The sequence below is a fragment of the Argiope bruennichi genome, chromosome 2 (assembly GCF_947563725.1).
Source record: "Argiope bruennichi chromosome 2, qqArgBrue1.1, whole genome shotgun sequence".
Lineage (NCBI taxonomy): Eukaryota > Metazoa > Arthropoda > Arachnida > Araneae > Araneidae > Argiope > Argiope bruennichi.
Window position 1 is genome coordinate 34,939,302 of NC_079152.1, and position 22,992 is coordinate 34,962,293.

Here is a 22,992-nt window from a genome sequence, read left to right on the forward strand (position 1 = left end):
CAACAATATAATCTATTGTTGGAAATTAGCCAAAAAATATTTTCAAAGAATTGCCAAAATTAGAAGAAAATTCGCACGATTAATAAATTGGTATAATTAAAATGACATTTTTTTTTAAATTTTGAAATGTTGTAAAATTTATTTTTGTGCGATAATATTTTCAGAACTTATCACGGAAGAACTCAAAACTACTATTAAGCTTTCCAATATGTGTGAAATAATAAAAAGGTTGCGATTGAATTGTGTGTGAAAATAGTGAATGAATTATTGAAATGGCGCTTCTTTTTTTTTTGTGTCAATATTCTCTACCAGTGTGACATTTTAAAAACATATTCTTTGTAAACAAAGTGCAAATTTCTTTATCAATTCGTTAATTTTTTATAATGAAATTCATAATACTGTATGATTTTTTTTCTAATGGCGTCTCTCACCCCGACAATCAAATGCATCCTGTGGCCTTAGAAATTTTGAACATTTTATGCCTTCTTCGAAATAAGGCATTTAATATTTTATTTTGTTGGGTACCGAGTCACTCGGGTATTTCGGGAAATGAAGCAGCAGACTGTGCTGCAAAAGCTGCTTCTTCATTTCTTTCACAAAATCTGCCATACAGTGATGCGAAGAAGTTCTTTATTCTTCATTATTCCACTTGGCAGACAAACTGGAATGAACAGGTTCATAACAAATTACATACCATCAAACCTTTCACTGGATTATGGCCTGTACTCCCTATACGGGGGTTGGATGTTAAATTGACCCGCCTCCGTATAGGACATACACGTTTTACTCATAAACATCTCATTTGTGGAGAGAGGAAACCCATGTGTCCTACATGTTGTACTGATTTTACTGTAAAACACATTCTTATTGAATGTCCAGATTTTAAATCACATCGTGAGTTATTTTTCCAGTCAACGTCTGTAACTATGCAGGACTTGGTGGGTGAAAAACACCACCCAAAACTTTTTAATTTTTTAAAAGATATTCGCTTTTTTACGTGTATATGATAAATATTTATCTTGGATAAACTTAATCCTTTTTTCAATTGCGCTCTTTTTATTGACTTTGTAATTTTTTATCAGTTGTATCTTGTTTTCATATTTGAGGCACTTTCTTATATTTATAGTTTCATTGAACTTGTGTTTTAATTTTTAAATACTACTCTTGTTGCTGGATATGATTTATTCTTAACCATATGTATGGCGCAGTTTAGCCAAGATTGGCTCTTGTGCCATTAAACCTCATAAACCCCACCCCCACCCCCTAATGGCGTTTTGTGCTTCTTGAGGTTTTGTTTATCATATGGTTTATTTATCTGTTAGATAGGAAATAAAAAGTTCAGCTGCGAATTATATGCTTTAAAATGAAAAAGATTAAAGTATAACATTTGTTTATATATATATATAAGTAACCAATTTAAAGTAAGAAATATTTTGAAAACGAAATCAAAATGAAAACGAAACGAAATAGTTTTGGAAGAATAGCAACTAAAAATTATTTCTTATTCAAACTAAAACCAAAAAAGGAACAGGAAAAACATAGTATTCAGAGAGCGCAAATGCAGCTACTTCTAAAACACAGATGAATTGAGACAAAAGTATTAAAATCAAGTTAATAGAAAAATCAAATAAAAAAAGAATCCTGCCTGAAGACTTTTTCTTCTTGCATAGATTTATTTATTTATAAATGAATTGTGTTTATTGTTATTCTATATTTTTACTTTTTTGTGGTTATTTTCTTCTAATTTGTTGTTTTGTATTGTCCTTGCTGTTAAAATGGTATATCTCTTAGGTCTAATTTCAGGGGATTTTCGGGTCACGAGGAATCATTATTAGACCTTTTGTCTGCATTCCCTCACAGAAAAAAAAATCCCTTTTTTTGAATCCCTGCCTGAGGGTGACCCTTTTAAAAGTCTTCAGGTCGGATTCTTTTTTTATTTGGTTTATTTGATTTTCCTATTAACTTGATTTTAATACTTTTGTGTATATATATATATATATATATATACTAAATAATGATGTATTTTCATATACGAAGGAAATCAAATACTTTGATTTTGAAAAAAAAAATATCACGAAATTGAATTTATTACAAAAGTGAATTCAAATGTTACTGTCACTTATACAATTCAAACTGATGGATGTATTATCTTGATTTAATACTTTAAATTTGGATTTTACTGTGACATGATAAGGATTTCTTTTTTTGTGTGTGTGTAGTAAAACAAGAAAAGAAATTTAAAATAACAAACAATGAATTGCATTCATTAATAGAACAAAGGATCTATTTAATCTTCCGATCTGTTTTTAACACATTATTCTGTGCTACTCAAGGAAATAATCTTTCGCTGTATCCTTCCTGGACTAATCTATAAGCCTGATATCTTCATCGGAAGCTGTGTGAAAAAGACTCGCACGCATTGAGTCGCTAAGAGGCGTGAAATATTTATAAGCCTGGGAGAAACACTGCAGTGCCTACGTGCGAAGTAATAGTTATTAACTAGCACCACGGTTGTTTGGCCATATTTAGACCTATCAGTTTCCGTAAAATGTTGCTACGGAAATTGAAAGAACTAAAAATGAACAGAGTTTCGTTTTGATATCATATCGAGTACAACAAACTTGTCGTTGGTATCATGAGTATGAAGTGCGAACAGTTGTTTTCAAGTACATTATAAAGAATAGGATCTATGTACTGTTCCTTGAGCATTCTGATGCTAACTCTTTTCGACGATTGTACTTCGATAAAGGGTGGTATGATAAAGATGGATTAAGGGATTCGAGCGGTTATTAGTCTTCTAATAGTAATCTGCATTCACCTATATTTTGTACTAATTTTAAATATTTATTGTTCATTTTTAAATATTTTTATATTATTTCAAAATATAACAAAAGTAGAGAGCCAGATGATTCATCGATTGATCACTCATGAAAGATTAACAATACATTTTACATAAACTTAAAATATCTCCAAACTTATATAATTTAATAAAATTATGAATGTGGCTTTACATTTAAAGATATGAAAATATTTCAAATTTTTATTAAATTAGCACACTTTTTTTTCTTTTTTGGAGTTCAATGAGCTTATGAAATTAAGATATTGTACGACGAGATATTTACTATTCAAAGTATTGGTACATTAATATGTCTTGTGTAAATTTCACCTTATTAGAAAAACTTTTCAAAATTGTTTTTGTTTTATAGAATTACTTTTTTCCAATGAAAAAATCGTATTTTCAAACAGCAGTATAAATTGCTTCAGTAAATTTATTTATTTATTTACTTTTATTGAAAACAATAAAAGTTTTGTCAGGATTTATTTCTTTGCTGCACTGCAGCTCTTCAGAACTATAAGTTGAATAGCGTCACTTCTCAACTATGTTTTATTAAGATTATTTACTTATTATTAGACTATTTTAGTTTAAGGTTTTCATTAAGAATTGAATTTTCTATTATTCTTTTCTTTTATTGAGATCAATAATTTTTAGGATCAAGCATGGATAGTCTAAGAAGTATGAGTCAATGATAATTAGAATTCTTAAATGATACTTAATGATCATTTGAAGAAAATCTGCCGAGAACGGACGCCAAAGTGGCTGATTCCATATTTCTAATGCGGAGTTAATTCGAAATAAAGTTGTTTGATACTTTGTATCAAATATTCAAAAGAATCAGGCACACAATATTTTATAAAGAATTTCAAGGGCTCGGTATCAGTAATTGGACTCGATAATCTCTTCGACATCATTCGTTTTAAATCGGATGATACTATATTAATCTGATGCAAAATATCAGGTCGATGTAGCCTATTTCACCACTCTGCTTCAGTGTCGTTATCAGCATGCCTGATGTTTTTTTTTTTAATTATATATATTACGAGTGCAGCCGTTAATGTCTTTTACTCTACGTTTTTGCATACAGTATGGAAGAATCATTGCCTTATCCCTTGCTAATTATATCAAAAATGTCTTCCCTTTCCTCTTCTCACCCACCTGTTAATCATTATCACACCCAAGGACATCGGAACATCGTCATCAATACTTCTTCGAAGAAGCGAAATCCATATTTAGAATCCCATTCGTATGAGTTCCCAGTTTCGTCTTAAGTGCAAGAACCATTATGTACAGAGTGCCGACGGAAAAAGAATCGGTGTCCGACTGCATCAGGTGCAATTTAGTACCACATCAATATCTGATACAGCAAAACCAGTTATCAATACAATCTTGATACGAAATAGCTAACTAAAAGAAAGTGACTCTCAGCAAAAGAAATATTTTTGCCTAGTGAGTTAATCTATTGCTAGTAGTGACTTAGGAAATAAAAAATTATCTACATCAAACGTAGCCCGAGTTAAGGAACTACGCACAGCGATAACAGCACGACCTAGTGACCCGAAACTCAGCCCACAGAATAGTCAGCTTATCTACTGAATAAAGGAGGGGGGGGGGGTATCTACATGCTACTGAACAACTAGAACCTGCTTTGCAAAGCAATAAAGAATAAGAAACTCACCCATAATTTTCACCGAATTTCCAATCTCAAAGCTTATATCGGAAAAAAAGAATAAATAAAAAAATAAAAGGATACAAGAAAGAAATAATGAATTAATTGAAAAATACTAAATGTCCCGATGCCGAATAATCTACAAGCGATAGATTGTCTGTGAAAATCACTGTTGGACTTTATAAATTACATTCGATGACCAAGAAAAGAGCTCATAGCGCGATCCATTAAGCTAAAATCTATCGTGATGGCAACTTGACCGGTTTGAATATTTAAAATAATACAGAAGTATTTCTTTTAACGCTGAAGCATATTGTTCACTTCGTCATCTTAGTACTTTTTTTAATGCTTTAAATGGATGATCTCGTATTTAACAATTATTGAAAACTCCTCATTTAAGTCTAATCAATAAAGTGACAGCTTCGGATTTTTTTCAAAAAAATATTATTAAAATGAATGGATTTTTTACTCATTAGCTCTAAAGTAATGAATAAACACTATAAATAATCTATCTGAACTAGGTTTTTGCGATTGTTTAGCCGGAAAAATTTGAAAGACTTCCTAAAATATATATTAACCCATTTCAATGTTTAAAAAAAAAAAAGATATTCTTCATTTCGGCTTCCTTTCCTCTTTTAGTTTTGGGGCCCTAGATTACCCAGTTTTTTTTAATCCGGATTTATTACTCTGGGAAACGTCACAATGAGTTTTGTACAGTCAACCATTTCTGTTCAATGTGCTCTTAAGTTATGGACGCAGTCCTCTAATGTTGACAACCGTATAACTGTGGTATGAAAAGGTTGAAGGAACTGACAGTGTTGGAGTTCTTCTAAGAACAAATAAGCTTAGATCGAATGATGAAAGCGTGGATCTGTGTCCCTCATTCATGTTGCATTTCCTTTCACTTTTATAAAATCACTTTGTAGTACATAATGGGAATTTAAAATTTCAAAGACAACAATCCTTAAAATTATTCATAAAATGTTTAATTTGCATTCATTTTAATTATAATTTCATATCATTGTTTAGGCTTTGCAAGCATATGGTTGTTCCAGGCATGTTAAATTTGCAATAGAAATTTTTCCAACAAAATAAGGGACAAGGATTACTTACATTCTGATTATTTCGCAAATGAATCGATTTCACGAATAAATTAGCGAAATGCTTGCATCTGTGAATCGAAAAATCCACAAGATGGTTTGCAGGCAAAGAGAGATAAATTTGGTTCTCTTCATGTTAGTTAAGAATCTCGTGCTGAAATTGTTAAAAATGTTTTTAATGCAAACTTGAATACGTAATTTGCAATTAAAAATAAGCAAATAAAATATATACTTTTTTTTCCTGCACAATAAATTTTGTTAACTTAAAAATACGATAAAATGGCTCAACTTTTATATTAAGTTATAATTGAATTAATTATTCATGTGATATCTCGTGAAATAACTGCATCATTAAGTAACTTTTTAACAGCATGCAACATTGTTTTATATCGATTAACTAACTGATAATTATAATTTAACTAAGATTTAATGAAGTATTCCATATTTTTATTACTTTATTCATTTATTTCAAATTGCAAATATTTCTGATCTTTAAAATGAAGTTTGGAACTTTGCTAATTAATAAAATCTTTGTTTTCGTTCAAACCCATTCGTATTACAAAATAAAATGCAAAAGAGTTTTCATTGTCTGATATAAATGGAAATTGTTGCTGCCTGTTAACAAAGAAAAGAAAAGAAAAAATGAAACATTTTGAAAGTAAATGACCATGTATTAATATTCATTGCGATATTCTTCAAGAAAAGAAAAATTGTGTAACATTCTTATAACTTAGATTTATTATAATTAATGAAGATTAAATAAGTCTTGTTTGTTAAATTTCGTGATGATGGCTCCTTGCATGTTTAACTATGTCATTATGTCATCTCCTGAAAAACATTACGTCATTACATGAGGCATTCTGCTAGTGTTCAGTGTATTTCAAAGCATTTTCAAGAGAATTTTGTCCATTCTTAAAAGTCATTTAGATATCAGTGACTTCTCTTTTCTGTTCTTCTTGCTCATTATTAAATAAAACAATAAGGAAAGTTCATTTTGACGGTATTTTCATTTAAACAGTTTTCTTTTTGAATAGGAGAAAAAAAATTAAACTGTTTAAATGAATAATTTTAAGTAGCAGAAAGTAGTTAAAAATAATGAATTAATGTTAGCACTATCTGAGGCGTGCAATCGGTTTTGAACTTTTAACAACACAAAATATAAAGCTACATAAATATCTCATCCCTATTTACTTTATTTTTTACATTAACCAAACAATCACCCCAAACAAACTACTCATGTCTACGACTAAATCTAGTCGTAAAAACTACAGAGTATTTCTTATTACAATTACTATGTAAATTTGTTTAGAACAGAAGATAGTTTTAACAGAATGTTGGATAACAGGAATTCAAATATAAGCAGTGTATGTTAGAAAAGAAGAAGTTTGACATGCAAAACGTGTATTAAGACAAAGAAAAAGAGCAACCTTAGAGAATATAATGTTTATCATAAAAACCTCAAAAAAGCAACAGGATTTGTCAGAGTAATATTAAATAATTTTTGTGCCATGATATCTTCACAAGATAAGTACAAGTCAGACTTTTGGTATGGTCGCAAAAAGTTGTAGCAGCACATTCATGATTTAAAATAGTTTTTGTTTATATTGAACATGTAATTATGCACTTCTTTTTCATTTTATTATCATCTCGTATCTTCCATTTGCCATTTGGAATAACGAAAAAACTTTTCAGACAAAAATGGGGACATTCGAATTGTTTTCAGGTTTAAAGGATTCGATTATAAAATTCTGTTTATGAAAAACAATTAATTAATACTTTGGAAAAATATACCAGAAAACCAATCTTGATGAAGATTTTGATTTTGAAGGTACATTATATTTTTCCCACACTCTTAAAATAATATGTAAAAATAATTTAGCTGAATTTCCCTCATTTTTGCTAGATATTGTTGAAAGAAGTCTAATTACTACAATTTTCGTTTTATCGGAATATTTTTCCAAAAATATAGAATATTTTATTAATTCTTTCATATCGGTGGATGTAATTCAGTTGTTTGAAAAAATTAACTGAATATTTCGATTTTCTTAGGAAATATATTCTGACAGAATATTTAGATTTTTTTGTGGTTCACAATAAATTACTTGCTATTAAATTACGAATGTTTCTGTTATCTTTCTCCGTTTTAACAATAAAATTTTTTATCACTCTTCATCATTTAAAGAAATATATATTCTTTTAGAAATATCCAGAAAAAAAGAAGGGGGGGGGGAGAATTTAAGAAAGAAAAATTTAGAAACAAAAAAAGGAAAGTCTTTTATATTTAAAGGTTTCAGTAGTGACGCATGATTATAAAATTCTATTTATATAAAAAAAAACAACAAAAAAACATTAATTAATAACCTCAAAAACAAACTAGCAAACAAATCTAGGTGAAGATTTTGATTTTGTAATCACAATATTTTTTTCCCGCTCTCTTAATATAATGTGTAAAAATAATACAGTCGAATTTGCTGCATTTTCAGATACTGTTGAATGGAGCCTAATTACTGCAATTTTCGTTGTTCCGAAATATTTTTCCTAGGAAAAAAAGAACTTACTTTTTATTCTTTCACATTTGTGGATGTAAATCGGTTTGTTTGAAAAAATTAACTGAATATTGCGATTTTCTTAGAGAATATGTTCTGACAGTATATTTATTCTTGTGGTCCAAAATAAATTACTTGCCATTAAATTACGAATGTTTCTGTTAACTTTACGAATGTTCTGTTAACTGTCCGTTTTAACAATACATTTTTTTTAACACAATGCATCATTTTAAAAATAGTTTTGTTTTAAGAAATTTTGAGAAAAAAAATGTGGAGGAGAGCATTTAAGAAAGTAAAAAAAATTAGAAACAAAAATGGAAGCTCAAATTTAAAGGATTCAAAAGTGGCAAATGATTATGAAGCTCTGTTCATGAAAAATTTTAATTAATCATTTGAAAAAACAAACTACCAAAAAAAATCTAGGTGACGATTTTGATTTTCTAAGAACAATACATTTTTCTGTTCTCTTAAAATAATGTGTTAAAATAATACAGCCGAATTTACTGCATTTTAAAATATTGAGGATGAAGCTTAATTACTGCAATTTTCGTTATTTCGAAATATTTTCCAAGAGGAAAAAAAAGAACTTTTTCTTTTTAATTCCTTTAAATCTGTGGATGTAAAACCATTTGTTTGAAAAGATGAATTAAATACTTTTTTTTCATAGAAAATGCGTTCTGACAATACATCTAGAACTTTTTTTTATGGTCCATAATAAATCACTTGTCATTAAATTATGAATGTTTAAGCTTTCATTTTCCTTTTCAACAATAAAATGTTTTTAACAGTCTTTATCTTTTATATTTGCTTTAAGAAATATTCAGAAAAAACAAAGATGGAGAGGAGGAATTAAAGACAGAAAAAAATTTAGAAACAGTAAAAGAAAATCTCCCCATTTCAATGAGAAAATATCTGAGAGAAAGGGGGAAAAAAAACTTATTTGCAGAAGAAGCTATCGTGTTCCCTACTGTGTGTTGCGAAATTATCTTCCGCCATAAAAAAACGAAAGCTGGAGTCAACTGCATAATATACAGCTGTCCATGAATATTGCTATGTCACTTTTATGTCACCAGTGTGGTTCTTGAAATACTAGGAGGATCTCAATTAAGAAAATTATGAAATACTAAATAACTGAGCTTCCTTTCAATCTGATATTTTGACTGATAATTGCAGTAGCTTCTAGTATTTTATTGCCTTCTTAATCATTATTGTTTAAATAATACTTGAATTAATTTTCAATTTTGAGACGATAATGAATGCTTTTTTGGTTTTTTTCTTTATTCGCTTCATTTATTTAATTTTTTATATTTTTAATTTAATATAAATTTTACTTTTTTCATGATAAATATCAGATATAGTTGGTTTTGCTTTTTATGATTAACAAAATAGAATTATTTAATAAGATAGACTTATTTTCAAGCTATAACATAAACATATTTGTCTATTTAATCATCTCAAGTTTGAAAAAGTTCTTCATTTTCTATTTTTTGCAATGTAATTACTATCAAATAGCCAAAATTCTTATGCTTTCAGTTAAGAACTAATAAACAAGTGTATTTATTTTTTAAATTATAAGTTGAAGAAATAGTGTAGGGATAATTTTGTCCCTACAAACGGAACAAGCAATAATTTTGTGTCTTGTATGTGACTGAAAGATAATTAGTAATTAATTTTCCTTTGTTTAATTTCTAGGCTAAAATTATTATGTTGCAAGCTTTTTTTTTTAATTCTCTGATTTTTTTGTTGAAAGTCATATGTTGTGAATCAAGAGTTATTTCATTTTCCATATGAGAGAAAAGAAGAATATATTCAAAAAACTTAAATAACAGTTCTATTTTTGTAAATAAATATTTATTCATTTTTTATGATTTGAACTAATTCACAAATGAAAACATAACTTTTGCTTATTTCCTTTGCTAAAAGGATAATGTTGAAATCATTTTTTTAATTCTATGATTTTTATAATGAAAGTCATATATTGTGAGCCCCAAATTATTTCATATTACGCATTAGAGAAACGAAGAGCAAATTCAAAACAATTTAAATAACAGTTCTATATTTTAAATAAATATTTATTCATTTTTAATAATTTAAGCTAATTCACAAAAAAAAAAAAAAAATGAAGAAATCTTTCTCGGGAAAAAAAGTGCTCTGAACATTGTTGTAAATAGGAAAAATTTTCTAGTGAAGAATATTATAGTACTAGTTGACATGCCGGAAGTTACTTGGAACAAAAATACTTTCATATACAACAGTTTTAATGTAAAAACTAATTTTATATAAAGTAATATAAAAAATGCAATCCTTTTATTATGTGCGTAATGGCAGTTCAGCAAATTCTTATAGAGTGCCCACGTTTTAATTCCCAATAAATTCACTGTTTTCACTCTTCTCACATTATTTTAAAAGACATCCTTCATAAAGTGCTTCATCCTCATCTTTTTATCTTTTTAAAAATGATTGCTTTCTTCTATCTTATACAAGTATTGTTCATTTTTTAATGTTTTATAACCTATACAACAGTTTTTTATGCAGATCAACAAAATAGAATATTTGTAACATTAAACAGAATTTTAAATTAATCTTTTAAAATATGACCATACTTTTTTTTTTGTGAACTATATGTTTGCCTATACCTTATGTTTAGCACTGCATAATCAAAAATAGTTTTAGCGCCAGTAAACTCCATTGAACTCAAACCCTTTTTTATGCCACAATTGACTGCCCTTGAACTCTGTCACTTGAAATCGCTTATGATGAAGAGTGCATCAATTATTTCTTTCAGTTCTTTTAAGCACTGTTAAACAACTATTTTAAACAAATTAAAAAAGTTAAAAAAGCTAAAATAGGAATTTCAAAAAAACATTGGTAAGTAGATTAGACTGCTGCCGTATTTTCAACATTTTCTGCGTTAAATTTTTAAAGAATTAATGACAATTGCAGCAAAAAATGTGCAGATAAAAATTTAATATCCCTGAAAAAAATAAAATTTTAATTTTAATTAGAGATTTAGAATAATAATTAGATAATTTTTTTTATCTAATTGATATACTAGTGTTGTAGGAATTAAAATATTTTCATGTATAATATTTTAAAGTAAAAATTAATTTTCCATAAGTTGTTATAATACCCACAATATTATTGTTTCATAATTGTTGTAGATATTACTAAATAACTGCTTTAAACCAATGAAAAAACTTCTAAAAGAAATTAAAAAAATATAGTATAAAGTATAAATAACAACTACATAAGAAAAATTGCATACAAAGGATTTTGATGTCAAAGAAAAGGTAAAATTTTGAATTTGACGATGGCATTAAAATATTCCTTTTAAAATAATTTGTTCTGAATTTTTCGCAGAAAAACTGCAAAATTTCTATTAATTCCTAATTAATTAAATATTTAATTATCTTTTTACTTTGAAAAATGTATAAAAATATTCTGTGTAAAATACTATATATATTGAAATCAGCCCAATCTTTTAGAAAAAGATTTGGAATATACATATATACATGTATAACCATAATGACTTTTATACAAATTAAGTTTTCTGTAGAGTGAAATGTAGCTCATCAGTTATTATCGATTCAATGTACTTATCTCACGTGATGTCACAGTTGCATGACAAATATAACGCTGACATGCCAAATATAACTCTGCTGTACACTAACTTACATTACAGTATGACAGCATACTGTGCAGACTGCTTACATAGTATAACAGTATGTTTAAAGAATTGACGCGGCGCAGTTGACTTTCATCACCTAATCATGAATTGACCACATTGGACAATAATCCATGTTCTAAAATTTCACATGTTCCGTTATCATGTTCTGTATTGCATTCTGAAAATTTCAAATATGTAAAAAATTTTCTATTAATATATAAAGCAGAGTTTCTCACGACATACATTTCTGTTTATTATATTTCCCAACTATCTGTGTCCTTATGGTCCACTTCCGTTGTCATGCTGACCTAAAGATAACAGATAAAGCTATTCGGGTTATGACCAGCTGCAAGTCTGCTTTGTTTGGTGTCCGTCATGACGTCATTACAGAACGGAGGACCTAAATATAGGCAGTTTTTTGGGGGAAAAATTCTCACGGTAACAATGCTTAAAGGCGAACCTTTAAGCAATTTCATGGATATATTAAACCCTTAGAAATGTACCCAATCGAATTGCGATCCAGTAATTTAAATTTAGTTTTCTTCGAATTAAAATATGTGACTATGTTGGTGTTGAATTTTTTGAAGACTGCTCTAAAATAGTTATATTTTTGAATTTTTATATAAAAAAGTTGAAAAAAAAAAACCATGTATGAAACCAAAATATGCAAATAAAATGACATCCCCCCCCCCCCCCAAATTGGAAATGGCTTAAAAAAAGAGGTTATAAAGTAAAAATCTTTCAGTTTAGAAGGTTTTCAAATGATTTGCTTAAAATTTTTCATGTAACTTAAGAAATATATTACCTAGTTCTTGAATTAAAAAATAAGCTGTATTTCTATCCATTCTTTATATATTGGCTTTTGACAGATAAATAACATGAAATTCTCAAATTTTTTCACATTGTAAAATGTTAAAACAACTATAGAATATATTTCTGAATGAATATGTTAATTAATATGTATTACAGGAACTGTGGAACGTTTTAACCATTGTAAATCATTACACCAAATTTGAACAAAATATGCATTAGATTTTAATTTATGAGTTTTTTTGTAAGAAAACTATCAAAGATCAAATGGAGGGAAAAAAGAAGCTTTTAAAGATAAAATTGCATTAAAACGTGTAGAATGCAAATTTAAAAATGAGTGTAACTTCCCAAAAAAGGGACTTAGAAACAAAATTCAAAAAGTTTTATTAAGAAAATTGTATAAGTATTGAGAATATAAAAGAATATAAAATGAAAATTTCATATTTTCTCAAAGAAAGATGGAATTTTTAATAAAGTCACCTACCTTAAAAAAATGAGACATTTTTTAAAAAAATTCAGTGTCAGCGATTACGATTTTTTATACATAATATTTCATTTTCTATAAGATGAGAACAGAAAATATTATCTGATGTATATAAAAACATTTCAATCAGAAGTGTTAGGAGTACAAATGAGGAAAGAATTTGATTGGATCTTAAGAAACAAAGCATTTCTCTTTCCTTTGCATTGTTTTTGAACTGCATTCGGTATTGTTAGCATTAAAATAGGCGCCATTACTTTGATTAGAAATGGTTTACTCAGTGACAGTAGAAATATTTTATGTTGTACGTTTCAGAAATGATGTACACAATCAGGAAAGAAAAGTCGATAATTTATGAATTAGATGTTTATATAGAAATAATGCAATATAAATTATTATTATATTATTAGAATATTATATTATAGAAATGATTATTAATAACAATCATTTTTATTGTTATAATATAATTATAGAAATGGTTATTATAGCAAGCATCAAAAATAGTTTTCTATCCAACAGATGACCGCATTATTTGACAAGAAACATGTAATACTCAAATGTATAAAAAGTTTTTTAGTTTCCTTAAAGTGTCTTATATTGAAGGTTTTTTTTTAAATAGTATAATAGTTATTTGTTTCGTTATATTAAAGTAACATTTTAAAGCAACATTAGGGCTATATTGGGAGGAACCAAACTTTGGGCCACGGTCATATGACGAGGACGACACCTTGCATCCTCCCCCTCTCCAAGTTTCTAAGCCACACCTTCGGGAAGACGTTTGACCCTGTCGGATTTGGCGCTCGCCAGGGACGCTTATGTGACGATTATTCGGCATAGTCAGGTCTCGAGCCTGAAGCCCTCCGGTTCCAAAGCCGCGATTTTACAACAAGCCACCACGGCTCCACTGTAGCAGCTAAAGTAAATTTAAGTGAAACAGATGAGATAGCGCTTTGTCAAGAATAATTATTCAGATTCTTAATGTTGTATAGTTTACAGAATTTATGTTTTTGCAAATTTATTTCTTTAGCAACTAGGCAAATAAATAGTTTTTATAATTAAATGGGACAATTTTCTTTTTAATTTGTGGCGCTGAGGCTCTTGGCTCACTCAATGAAATGATTCCATGTAATGTACCTTCCGATTTCTCATTCATTACATTCTTAAATTATAATTTCAAAAGTTTTTATATATTTTAATATTTTAACAACGTTTTTGTTCATAATTGTCTGAATTCCGTCTAATTCATTCTCGATCATGCAACATGATTTCATTTGGTAGATCAATACTTTCAAAATAAATTCAGTTCTGATTTTCAGGCAGTAAAACTCTGCAGAAAATTTGATTTATAGTTTTAGATCTCCTTGCATATTTCAGAAAAAGAAATTAACTGATTTTATTTTTCTTTCTCTTAAGAAATAAAATGAAAACATTCATAATACCACAATAAAAAATATTCTACACTCAAGTGTAATAGAAATATCATGTTTAAAAAAGTCTCATATACAACTGCATGAGTTCAGTAATCTTTTATCGTATTGCTCAATCTGATCGCGTTGATAGAAGCGCGCTTTTCTCATCTCACATGCCACGGTCTGACCTTAGCATTATTTTCAAGAAATCCTTCTTAGAACTGTAGTGAGCAATGAAATTTGAGTATTGCGAAGTCTTTTATCGAGACGCAACCTCATACTTTCACCCTCAATTCCAAAATAATAATTTTTTAAACCTCATACTCTTTTATTTGAAAGGAAGATTAAAATTTTGGATTCCTGCTTGTAGAAAATATGTAGTTTGATCTGATATGAAAGAAAATTAAGAAATAAGTGTTAAAATAATGAACTAAATATTTTAAAGCAAAATTATACTATATAACTTTTATTTTTAAGTATTAAGAAAGCATTATGATCTACAATTTAAAAACTCCTTAACTACATTTGACATTTTGTTAAATTGTATTTCGTATGATTTAAGATGAGAAGTTACATATTTTCGTGTTGCTCATAAGTCGTATCAATGTGTCAAATTTAATTTACCTTCGCATGTAACCTATAAATGGTTACTCCGACCCGCCCGAAGACACACGGAAAAATCTGAATGACCCGAGCGCAGCAATAGTAACATTGACGGAACTTTGATGAGTTCTAAGGGTCATCACCGGTCATGGTTCAACTCTTTCCATGGGAAGTACATCTCGTCCACATTTTTCTATACCCACCAGGGTGGTGAGAACTAACCACATGCCGGAAGCTTCTCATCCTCAATTATGAGGTGTGTGCCCCCCCCCCCCCAGTGGGAGTACCTTCGCAAGTAAACATGAATTTAGGCCAGATTCTCTAATAATTCCTTCAGTAAATAAGACAATTTAACAGCAACAATGCTTCGTTTTCATCAGTCGCAATGGCCATTGTCTCAACCCATAGCAATGTTAAAGAATTTAAAAGACAATGTAATTTATATATTAGGAAACTAACAAGGTTTAGTCTCTCAAAATTTTCTAGTATACTCTTTAATAAACGTATTTGTGCATTAATTATCGCATACCATTGGCGAACAGTGGTGATGAAAAGATCTATTAGAGTGTAATTTTGGCCATTAATTCCCCGGGATGTGATTAATTCACAAACATCAGAACACCGCATGCGTATTTTGGAACGCCTTTTCTCTGACCAATCAAAACCAAAATTTGACATAGAAGTACAATTGTAATCATAAAATCATATACCGAAGTTCATATATTTAAGTCATTGAGTTTCAAAGTTATCTCGTTTAAAAAATTGTGTAAATACAAATCGATAAACGGTCAAACCCTTGGCAGATTTGGTTCTAATATGACTCATATCTACACTTTAGATGTTAATCTGTGTATCATATTTTATCTATATAGCTCTTTTTGTTTGTAGTTGCTGTGTTAACTCATATTCGGACAGTAGCAGAGATAAACTTTCACTGAATGTATTTCCTTTAGAAATCTAGAAACTTTTGGTATAAAGTCCAAATTTCAATCATGCAATGCAAATCGATTTTCAATTATTGTGTTCATGGTCTCACCAACAGACATATTTCCCAAAATACATTTTTCGGATTTTGAGTGTCTAGAAATATGGCGATATCTAGAGTTTGAATTTTTAATGATTACAATACTTTCTCTGTGTAAACTCTGTGTACGAAAATGTGAATTTTAGAAACTTGGCCCTTTGTTTTATCACGTATCCTTTTAGAACTGAATTAATGTTACTGATTTAGCATTCATAGATTCCTAAAATTGTTTCTAAATTCATTGGATAATAAAACATTATCTATAGATTTAAACTGAATGGACATTGATATTCATTCTTTCTAGCTATTTATGACATATTTAAATTACTGAAACAGTTATAAAATATTGAAAATTAATATATTTTAAAGCTTTGTATCTAATTTTAGACTTTTTTACATGATTTCTTTAGCTTTATAATAATAATTATTATTATTTTATGTTCGTAAAGATGAAACTTTGAAGTCGGCTTCATATCTGATCAGCTAGCATTCTGAAATCTTGTACTGTACTGATAATGACTCCAAGATATTTTGTTATTTTCAGCAACTTATTGTTAATTAATCAATTATTTTTAATTTAATTTTATGGAAGAGACTTATGCCTTTCGATTAGAGAAATAAAATGATTTGGACAGAATTGCTAAAGAAAGATGGAATTATTGAAAAAAGGATATATGAATAATAAATCTTAAAATGTGTTAAATATTTTATAAAATAATAATAAAAAATCTGAACCCCGTCAAAATCATGATGATCTAAAAATAAAATGATAAGGAATTTAAATCGTAAAGACTATCATAAGCATTCAGTAAAGTTATGATATATTATAAATATGATCAAAATTCTTATTTACTTATACTATTTCTATTACCTTCTTAGACATTCATAATGTTTCCTATGGCCTTCACATTTTAAATAAAAAATATTTTATTTTCCTAAATTATTAGTTTTTATTTTCTAGAGTATTAATAATAATAGAATAATAATATTTTATTATTTAAAATGCCATTTGAGTAACTTTATTTCATTTTTCTATGAGCAAGTATCACACTTTAATAATTGATTTTAGAATGAAAAATGCTCTTATTCCCCAGGTTACTCGTGGGAGCTCCCAAAGCACAGACAGAACAACCACATGTTGTGGAAGGAGGCGCGGTGTACCGGTGCAGCATAGACAGTCCGAACATGTGCCAAATGATCCCTTTTGATACTTCAGGTAAGGACACTCAAGTATTTGGCTCCTGTTAATTTTGTATGCAATTGAATAAAAGTTTTACATGATTTCTACACCATCACAAGATGGGTAATACCTATACTTTAACTATAGAAATTGACATTCATATCTTCCAAAACAATTATCTTCAAAAATGGTTTTATCGTAAGACTCTTAAAGAGTTATTTTTTTAATGATATCGATTTCATTTCCATGCTATTTTCTCTTTAAATTTAATATTTTAAAAATTCCATTTGATACACAATTGATTTGGAAGAAAGTGTTTTACTGTTATGATGGTATTAAAACTCGTCCATCAAAAACATCAATTGCGTGCTTTTGCCATTAACACCGCAGCAAGACTTTTCCATCCTCTTTTATTTCATAATGAATACACTTTTTTTATTTGCAGTAAATTGATTCTTTGAATTCATGACATTTTTTTTGTAAGAAATAACAAGGAAATTTTTTAAACTATATATATATATATATATATATATATATATATATATATATATATATATATATATATATATATGTTCATTCTATATAGAATGCTTATATATAGAATTATATAGAATTCTATATATAGAGAGTATAGCTGCATAGAAAGTCTATAATTTGGGAGAACAAGCTGGTCGCCAAAGGAGATTATTTAAGATTATACCCATTGTTGAGATTTAATAATAATATTGCAATTAAATATGTTACATTTTATTATGCTCCTCTTAATGTCTGCAGAATTTAAAATGTATAGGTTGAAAATTAAAACAAAAAAAAATAGTTTGGAACCAATGGTTGAAACTCTGTTCATGTTTTTATCTTTTTATTTGGTAGCGAAGGGTTTGGGGTACTTCTAAAACCTGATACAATTCCTTTGGGAAAGTCTTAGCAACATTTTCAGTAGTTTAATATTCCTGTACGAGGTAGAATAGTATAGATCTAATTTATTTTATGATCATTAACTTTACAATTGTTTATTATTTAAACAATTCTGATGCAGCTCTGTTTTGAAAAGGAAATGTTAAAATTTTGAATAGTTTTATAACGAGTTACAGTACAATAACTTATTATGTATATTTTTCTCTACTTCTTAAAGGTCCTGGCCAAATTAATTTAAGGGGAAAGAAGGAGAATATGGATGACAAATCCAATCAGTGGTTCGGTGCAACCGTCCACAGCTCAGGCGAAAATGGTGCAATCGTGGTAAGCTTTTTTCTTTTTTAAGAATTCAATTTTAGCTTATCCTTTCAATCAAATTGAATAGATGTTAAATAGTAAAACAAATTTTTACTGTACTTTATGTGAGTCTACAACAATTAACATTTGTATTTTCTATTTCTTTACATACGTAATTTTTATTATTATTAAATTATTAATTAAATTCCCAAAAACTTCAGTTTTGTGATAATTTTTAGTCATATATTAAGAATCTTACTAAGTATCAAAATTGAAGTATATTTTAAAAACTGTCCTCTTGTAACTTCAAAAATGGGATGATAATTTTTAATTAATTAAATATAAATGATTGATAGTTAAAATACATTCAATAATTGTATTTTCTATATGAGGACAAGCATCTAGAAATGAATTTGAGAAAATGTATTAACAAGGTTTCATAATATTTAGGATAATAAATTAAGAAATGTCTTAAAAAATCAGAAAAAAATAGCCAAGATAAGATAAGATTTTTATTAATATTTTTAATTAAAATTTAATAAACTTCAACTTTATAAGCCATCAAAATTTTTTAACTGAATCTTAAAAAAAATCTAAACTACCAGAGCTCACAAAAGGAACTAGAATTCACTATCAAATGAATTACAATATTTCCAATTAAACTGAAAGGCCTGCATAATCCGACATCACAATTTAAAATAATGACTTTAAGATGATTTTTAATTTGAGATGAGGAATCTGATAGCTCACTGTATTCTACTTTTCGTTCCAGTATTCTCAAATGGCCACTTTTCGGCGGTTCTATCTCACTAAGGGGTGACGCAATGAAGAATGCGCACCATTTCCGGAATTTACTTTATTGTTAAATGTAAACATCTCCTCCCTTCCTCTTTCCTCTCACCCTTATTTTGCAGAACGAAACCCATCCTAAAGCATGAGCAAAAACGCGGAGAGTTTTAGAATCCGTTGGAAAACACTATTCTGTTCCAAATAATGTAAACATTCCACACATTAGTGTTCATGGTGGAAAAGAAAAATAATGGTTTCTAGATAATATATCCTAAAACACACTTATATCCTAGTCGCACTCTTTTTTGGTATAAAAATTCTTAAAATGTTGCAACAGGAAATATTTTTAAATGACATACTCTCACACAATGAACACGGTATGATGTCAAAAGAGCCTGACAACCATCTAAACTTAAACAAAGATGAACGTATAATCCTATCTATCACATTTAAAATAAACGACATTATAATCTCTTTAAATTAGAGATGAAAAGTCTGGCATTATTGTTTATTTTATTAAGCTTCGCATAATCTAAAGAAGTTCAACTTCTGACATTACTATTAACTCGAGTTGAGTTCTACCAAAATGCCATCCGACGCAAGAGGATTAGGAAAACCGCGTCCATTTTTTTTCAGATTCCTGCATCGCGTCATTCGAGATTCGCAAATAGTTAAGAATTCCTTTCCGTGAAGCGAGTCGCATTACGAGGAATCCGAGATCGCAGCGATAGAGATCGACACGGAGAAGGAGATAATTTTTAAGCTCTGTAAAAATAGCCACATCATTAAAGGGCGGCCTGATGTTTCATCTACACTGCTTCATTTTTTTTATCAGGCTATCTTATCAACAAAACTGCGTATTCGGTTTGAAAATCATGGAAGGTTCATTTAACGTGGAAAAATTTCTCAAACCAGCGTGTTGACAATGAAGAGCTATAGAGTAAAGGATTTCTCAAGTTTTGTAAATAATAGCATATAATTTTTTAAAACAATATTTCTCAACAACAACCAAAGACACTTTCAAACATAACTTTTTATAAAAGTAGAATAACATTACAAAAATGCTTTTTATAAGAGTGGTTTAGTCATGCATTAAATATTTCATTAGTATTGTATAATTTCATTAAAAGTTTTAAAACAACATTTCTAATGTAAAACAACTACATAAACCAGGGAATTTTAAAGCAAAATAATCCAGGAAAATTCGGTCCAGATACAATAATTTGGAAGTTTATCTAATGATAAAGAATTAGTTACAGAGTATTTATATCAGCATTTCATGCTTTTATGATTTCTTTTGATTAAAAAAATATTTTCGCCATTTTAGTTTTATAATAAAAACTTAATTTAAAAAAAACATTAAAAAATTTTTTTGTTATTTTTATCTAAATGAATTTTTTTTTGTCTATTTGTCGCTCTAAAGAATGCAAAAATTTATTATCAAATGTAGTGATGTAATGTAGCAAACAAGTGGCTTAAAAGTATTTTTGTTACGCAGTTAAGTGCCAAATTAATTTGCTATATGAATGGTAATATTAAACATCCTGAAATATATAACAAATATCGAAATTTATAACCGTTTTAAAAATTGCATTGCAATCATATATCGAAATTTATAACCGTTTTAAAAATTGCATTGCAATCATTTTTTTAAAAATTGTGGAAATTATGCATGGTGCATTTTTGTTTAAAAGGTGGCAACTTCTCACTAGCATAATGCTGTAGAATAACAAGTAATGGTTGCAGCGACTTCATTGAAACAGTGGTCACATTGTTGTCAAAAATGCAATTATCCTGGTGCCACGAACTGTGGTTCCTGTGATGTTGTCAAAATGTCACTAATGTGGGTATAATGGCATTTACAGTTGTTGCGTCTTTGTTAATCATTTGCGATTTTTTTTTTTGTGCTGTATAAAAAGCTAAAATTCAGATTAAATTCCACCATATTATTTTATTTATATAGTTTTTCATTTCCTAAAAATTGATGTGTGCCAAAGTTTCTTTATCGTATAAGGGATACTACGTATGCAAAGCAGATAAGTGAAATAATGACTTTCACGTAACAAAAACTATACCCATATATAAGTCAAACAATTAAGCAGTATTCTGAAAGAATTCAAACATCATATTTTATAATATTCTTGAATGATAAATAATCATAGCTGACTACTCTGACCCACTCTGAGGCACAGGGTAAAAAAAATCTGTATGACCGGACGCCGCACAGTATTGGTGGGAACTAAGGTTGAATACCACTGGCTGCCGTACAACCCCGCCCATAAGAGGCACGTCCCGTCATCAGTAGGGGTAGTTGTCCTACATCATTTCTGTACCAACCAAGAAGACGAGAACCAATCACATTCAGAAGATCCCATTCCCATATTTGAGGTGTCTGTCCGGGGGATAAGTAAAAATATAAGTAATGTGATATGATAAATAAGTCTTGAATAATAAGTAATGATAAGTAAGTGTGAAGTAAATATTATGAAAGATAAAGACACCACTATAGATGAGATTGAATTTAAAAAAATAAATTGTTTTGCTTTATATATGTTATGCAACTTCTTGGATTTTGTTTTTCTCTTTTTCAGGCTTGTGCACCTAGGTATGTGTCTTTTTCCAGTAACTTAAAAAGGAGAGATCCCGTTGGAACATGCTGGGTTGTAAGGGGGAATTTCCAAAATTTTCAAGAATACGCTCCTTGCCGGACAGGTCAGTAATTCTCAGAAATATTGCCTTCCATTACAATATTTGAAAATGATCATAATTCTACAATCATGTAGTGTTATCGGAAACACGAATTAGCCAATTATTCGAACGATTACAGTTTCATCTGGATATTTTCAATCTTTAATTATCGGATACAAAATATATTCGATAAATAATATTGAAAAAATATATAATAAAGAAAGAGTACGATGATTTATAATACTATTGAAACAGAATATAAGTATGTTTCGATATATTATCTAAAAATATCTATTGTAAATATATATTTCTACAGTGCGTCTAATGAAAGATCTTTCACTTTTTTTTTCTCTATCTTTTACTTTTATTTATATAGTACACATATAATATTAACAATGGGAGTACACCCATGAACGTTACAGAACTTCAAATCTCTATGGAATTACATTGAAAGACTTTTATTTCATTTTTTCTTTTATTGGTTATTCATTCATATTATAAAATTCGATGCACTACGAACATGATAAAGAACATGGATCAATAAACAAGAGGTATACAAGTTGGAGCTACTAACAAGACGGCATCCAGAAATATTAAAAATCGTTCAATACTCAACAACTAAGCAACGTTTTTTAAGTCGAAAACTATAATTTCCTCCCATTCGGTTAATCGGCTGTAAGATTCGCAGCTCAAGTTTGGCGGAAAGCCAAACATGTGTTGCTGCTTTTTCCTTCCCACTCAAAACTCTTATCCATTCTCTTGATTTGTCTTCTCCCATTTTTTACTTTCTAGTTTACGAAGTATAGAAAAAGTTTTGAAATCGTCAAAAAAAATTCGAATTTCAGATTTTTATGAATCTTCAACTTTTAGACCACCCTGAATTCGAAAAACGCATTTTGTTTCTTTTGACTGAAGGGATTTTTATATATATATGATCCATCTCCATGCAATTTACATCTTTTCAGGCGTCTGAAAAAT

At 28.7% G+C, this 22,992-nt stretch overlaps 1 protein-coding gene across 1 annotated transcript in view; it reads left to right on the top strand.

Moving 5' to 3' along the window:
* Nucleotides 1-22,992, top strand: part of LOC129956889 (integrin alpha-PS2-like) — a 127,080-nt gene that overhangs the window by 26,287 nt on the left and 77,801 nt on the right. The window contains exons 2-4 of the mRNA XM_056068905.1: nt 17,240-17,361; nt 18,458-18,564; nt 21,918-22,038. Of these exons, the coding sequence (XP_055924880.1) occupies nt 17,240-17,361; nt 18,458-18,564; nt 21,918-22,038 (350 nt within the window). The remainder of the gene's footprint in view (nt 1-17,239; nt 17,362-18,457; nt 18,565-21,917; nt 22,039-22,992) is intronic.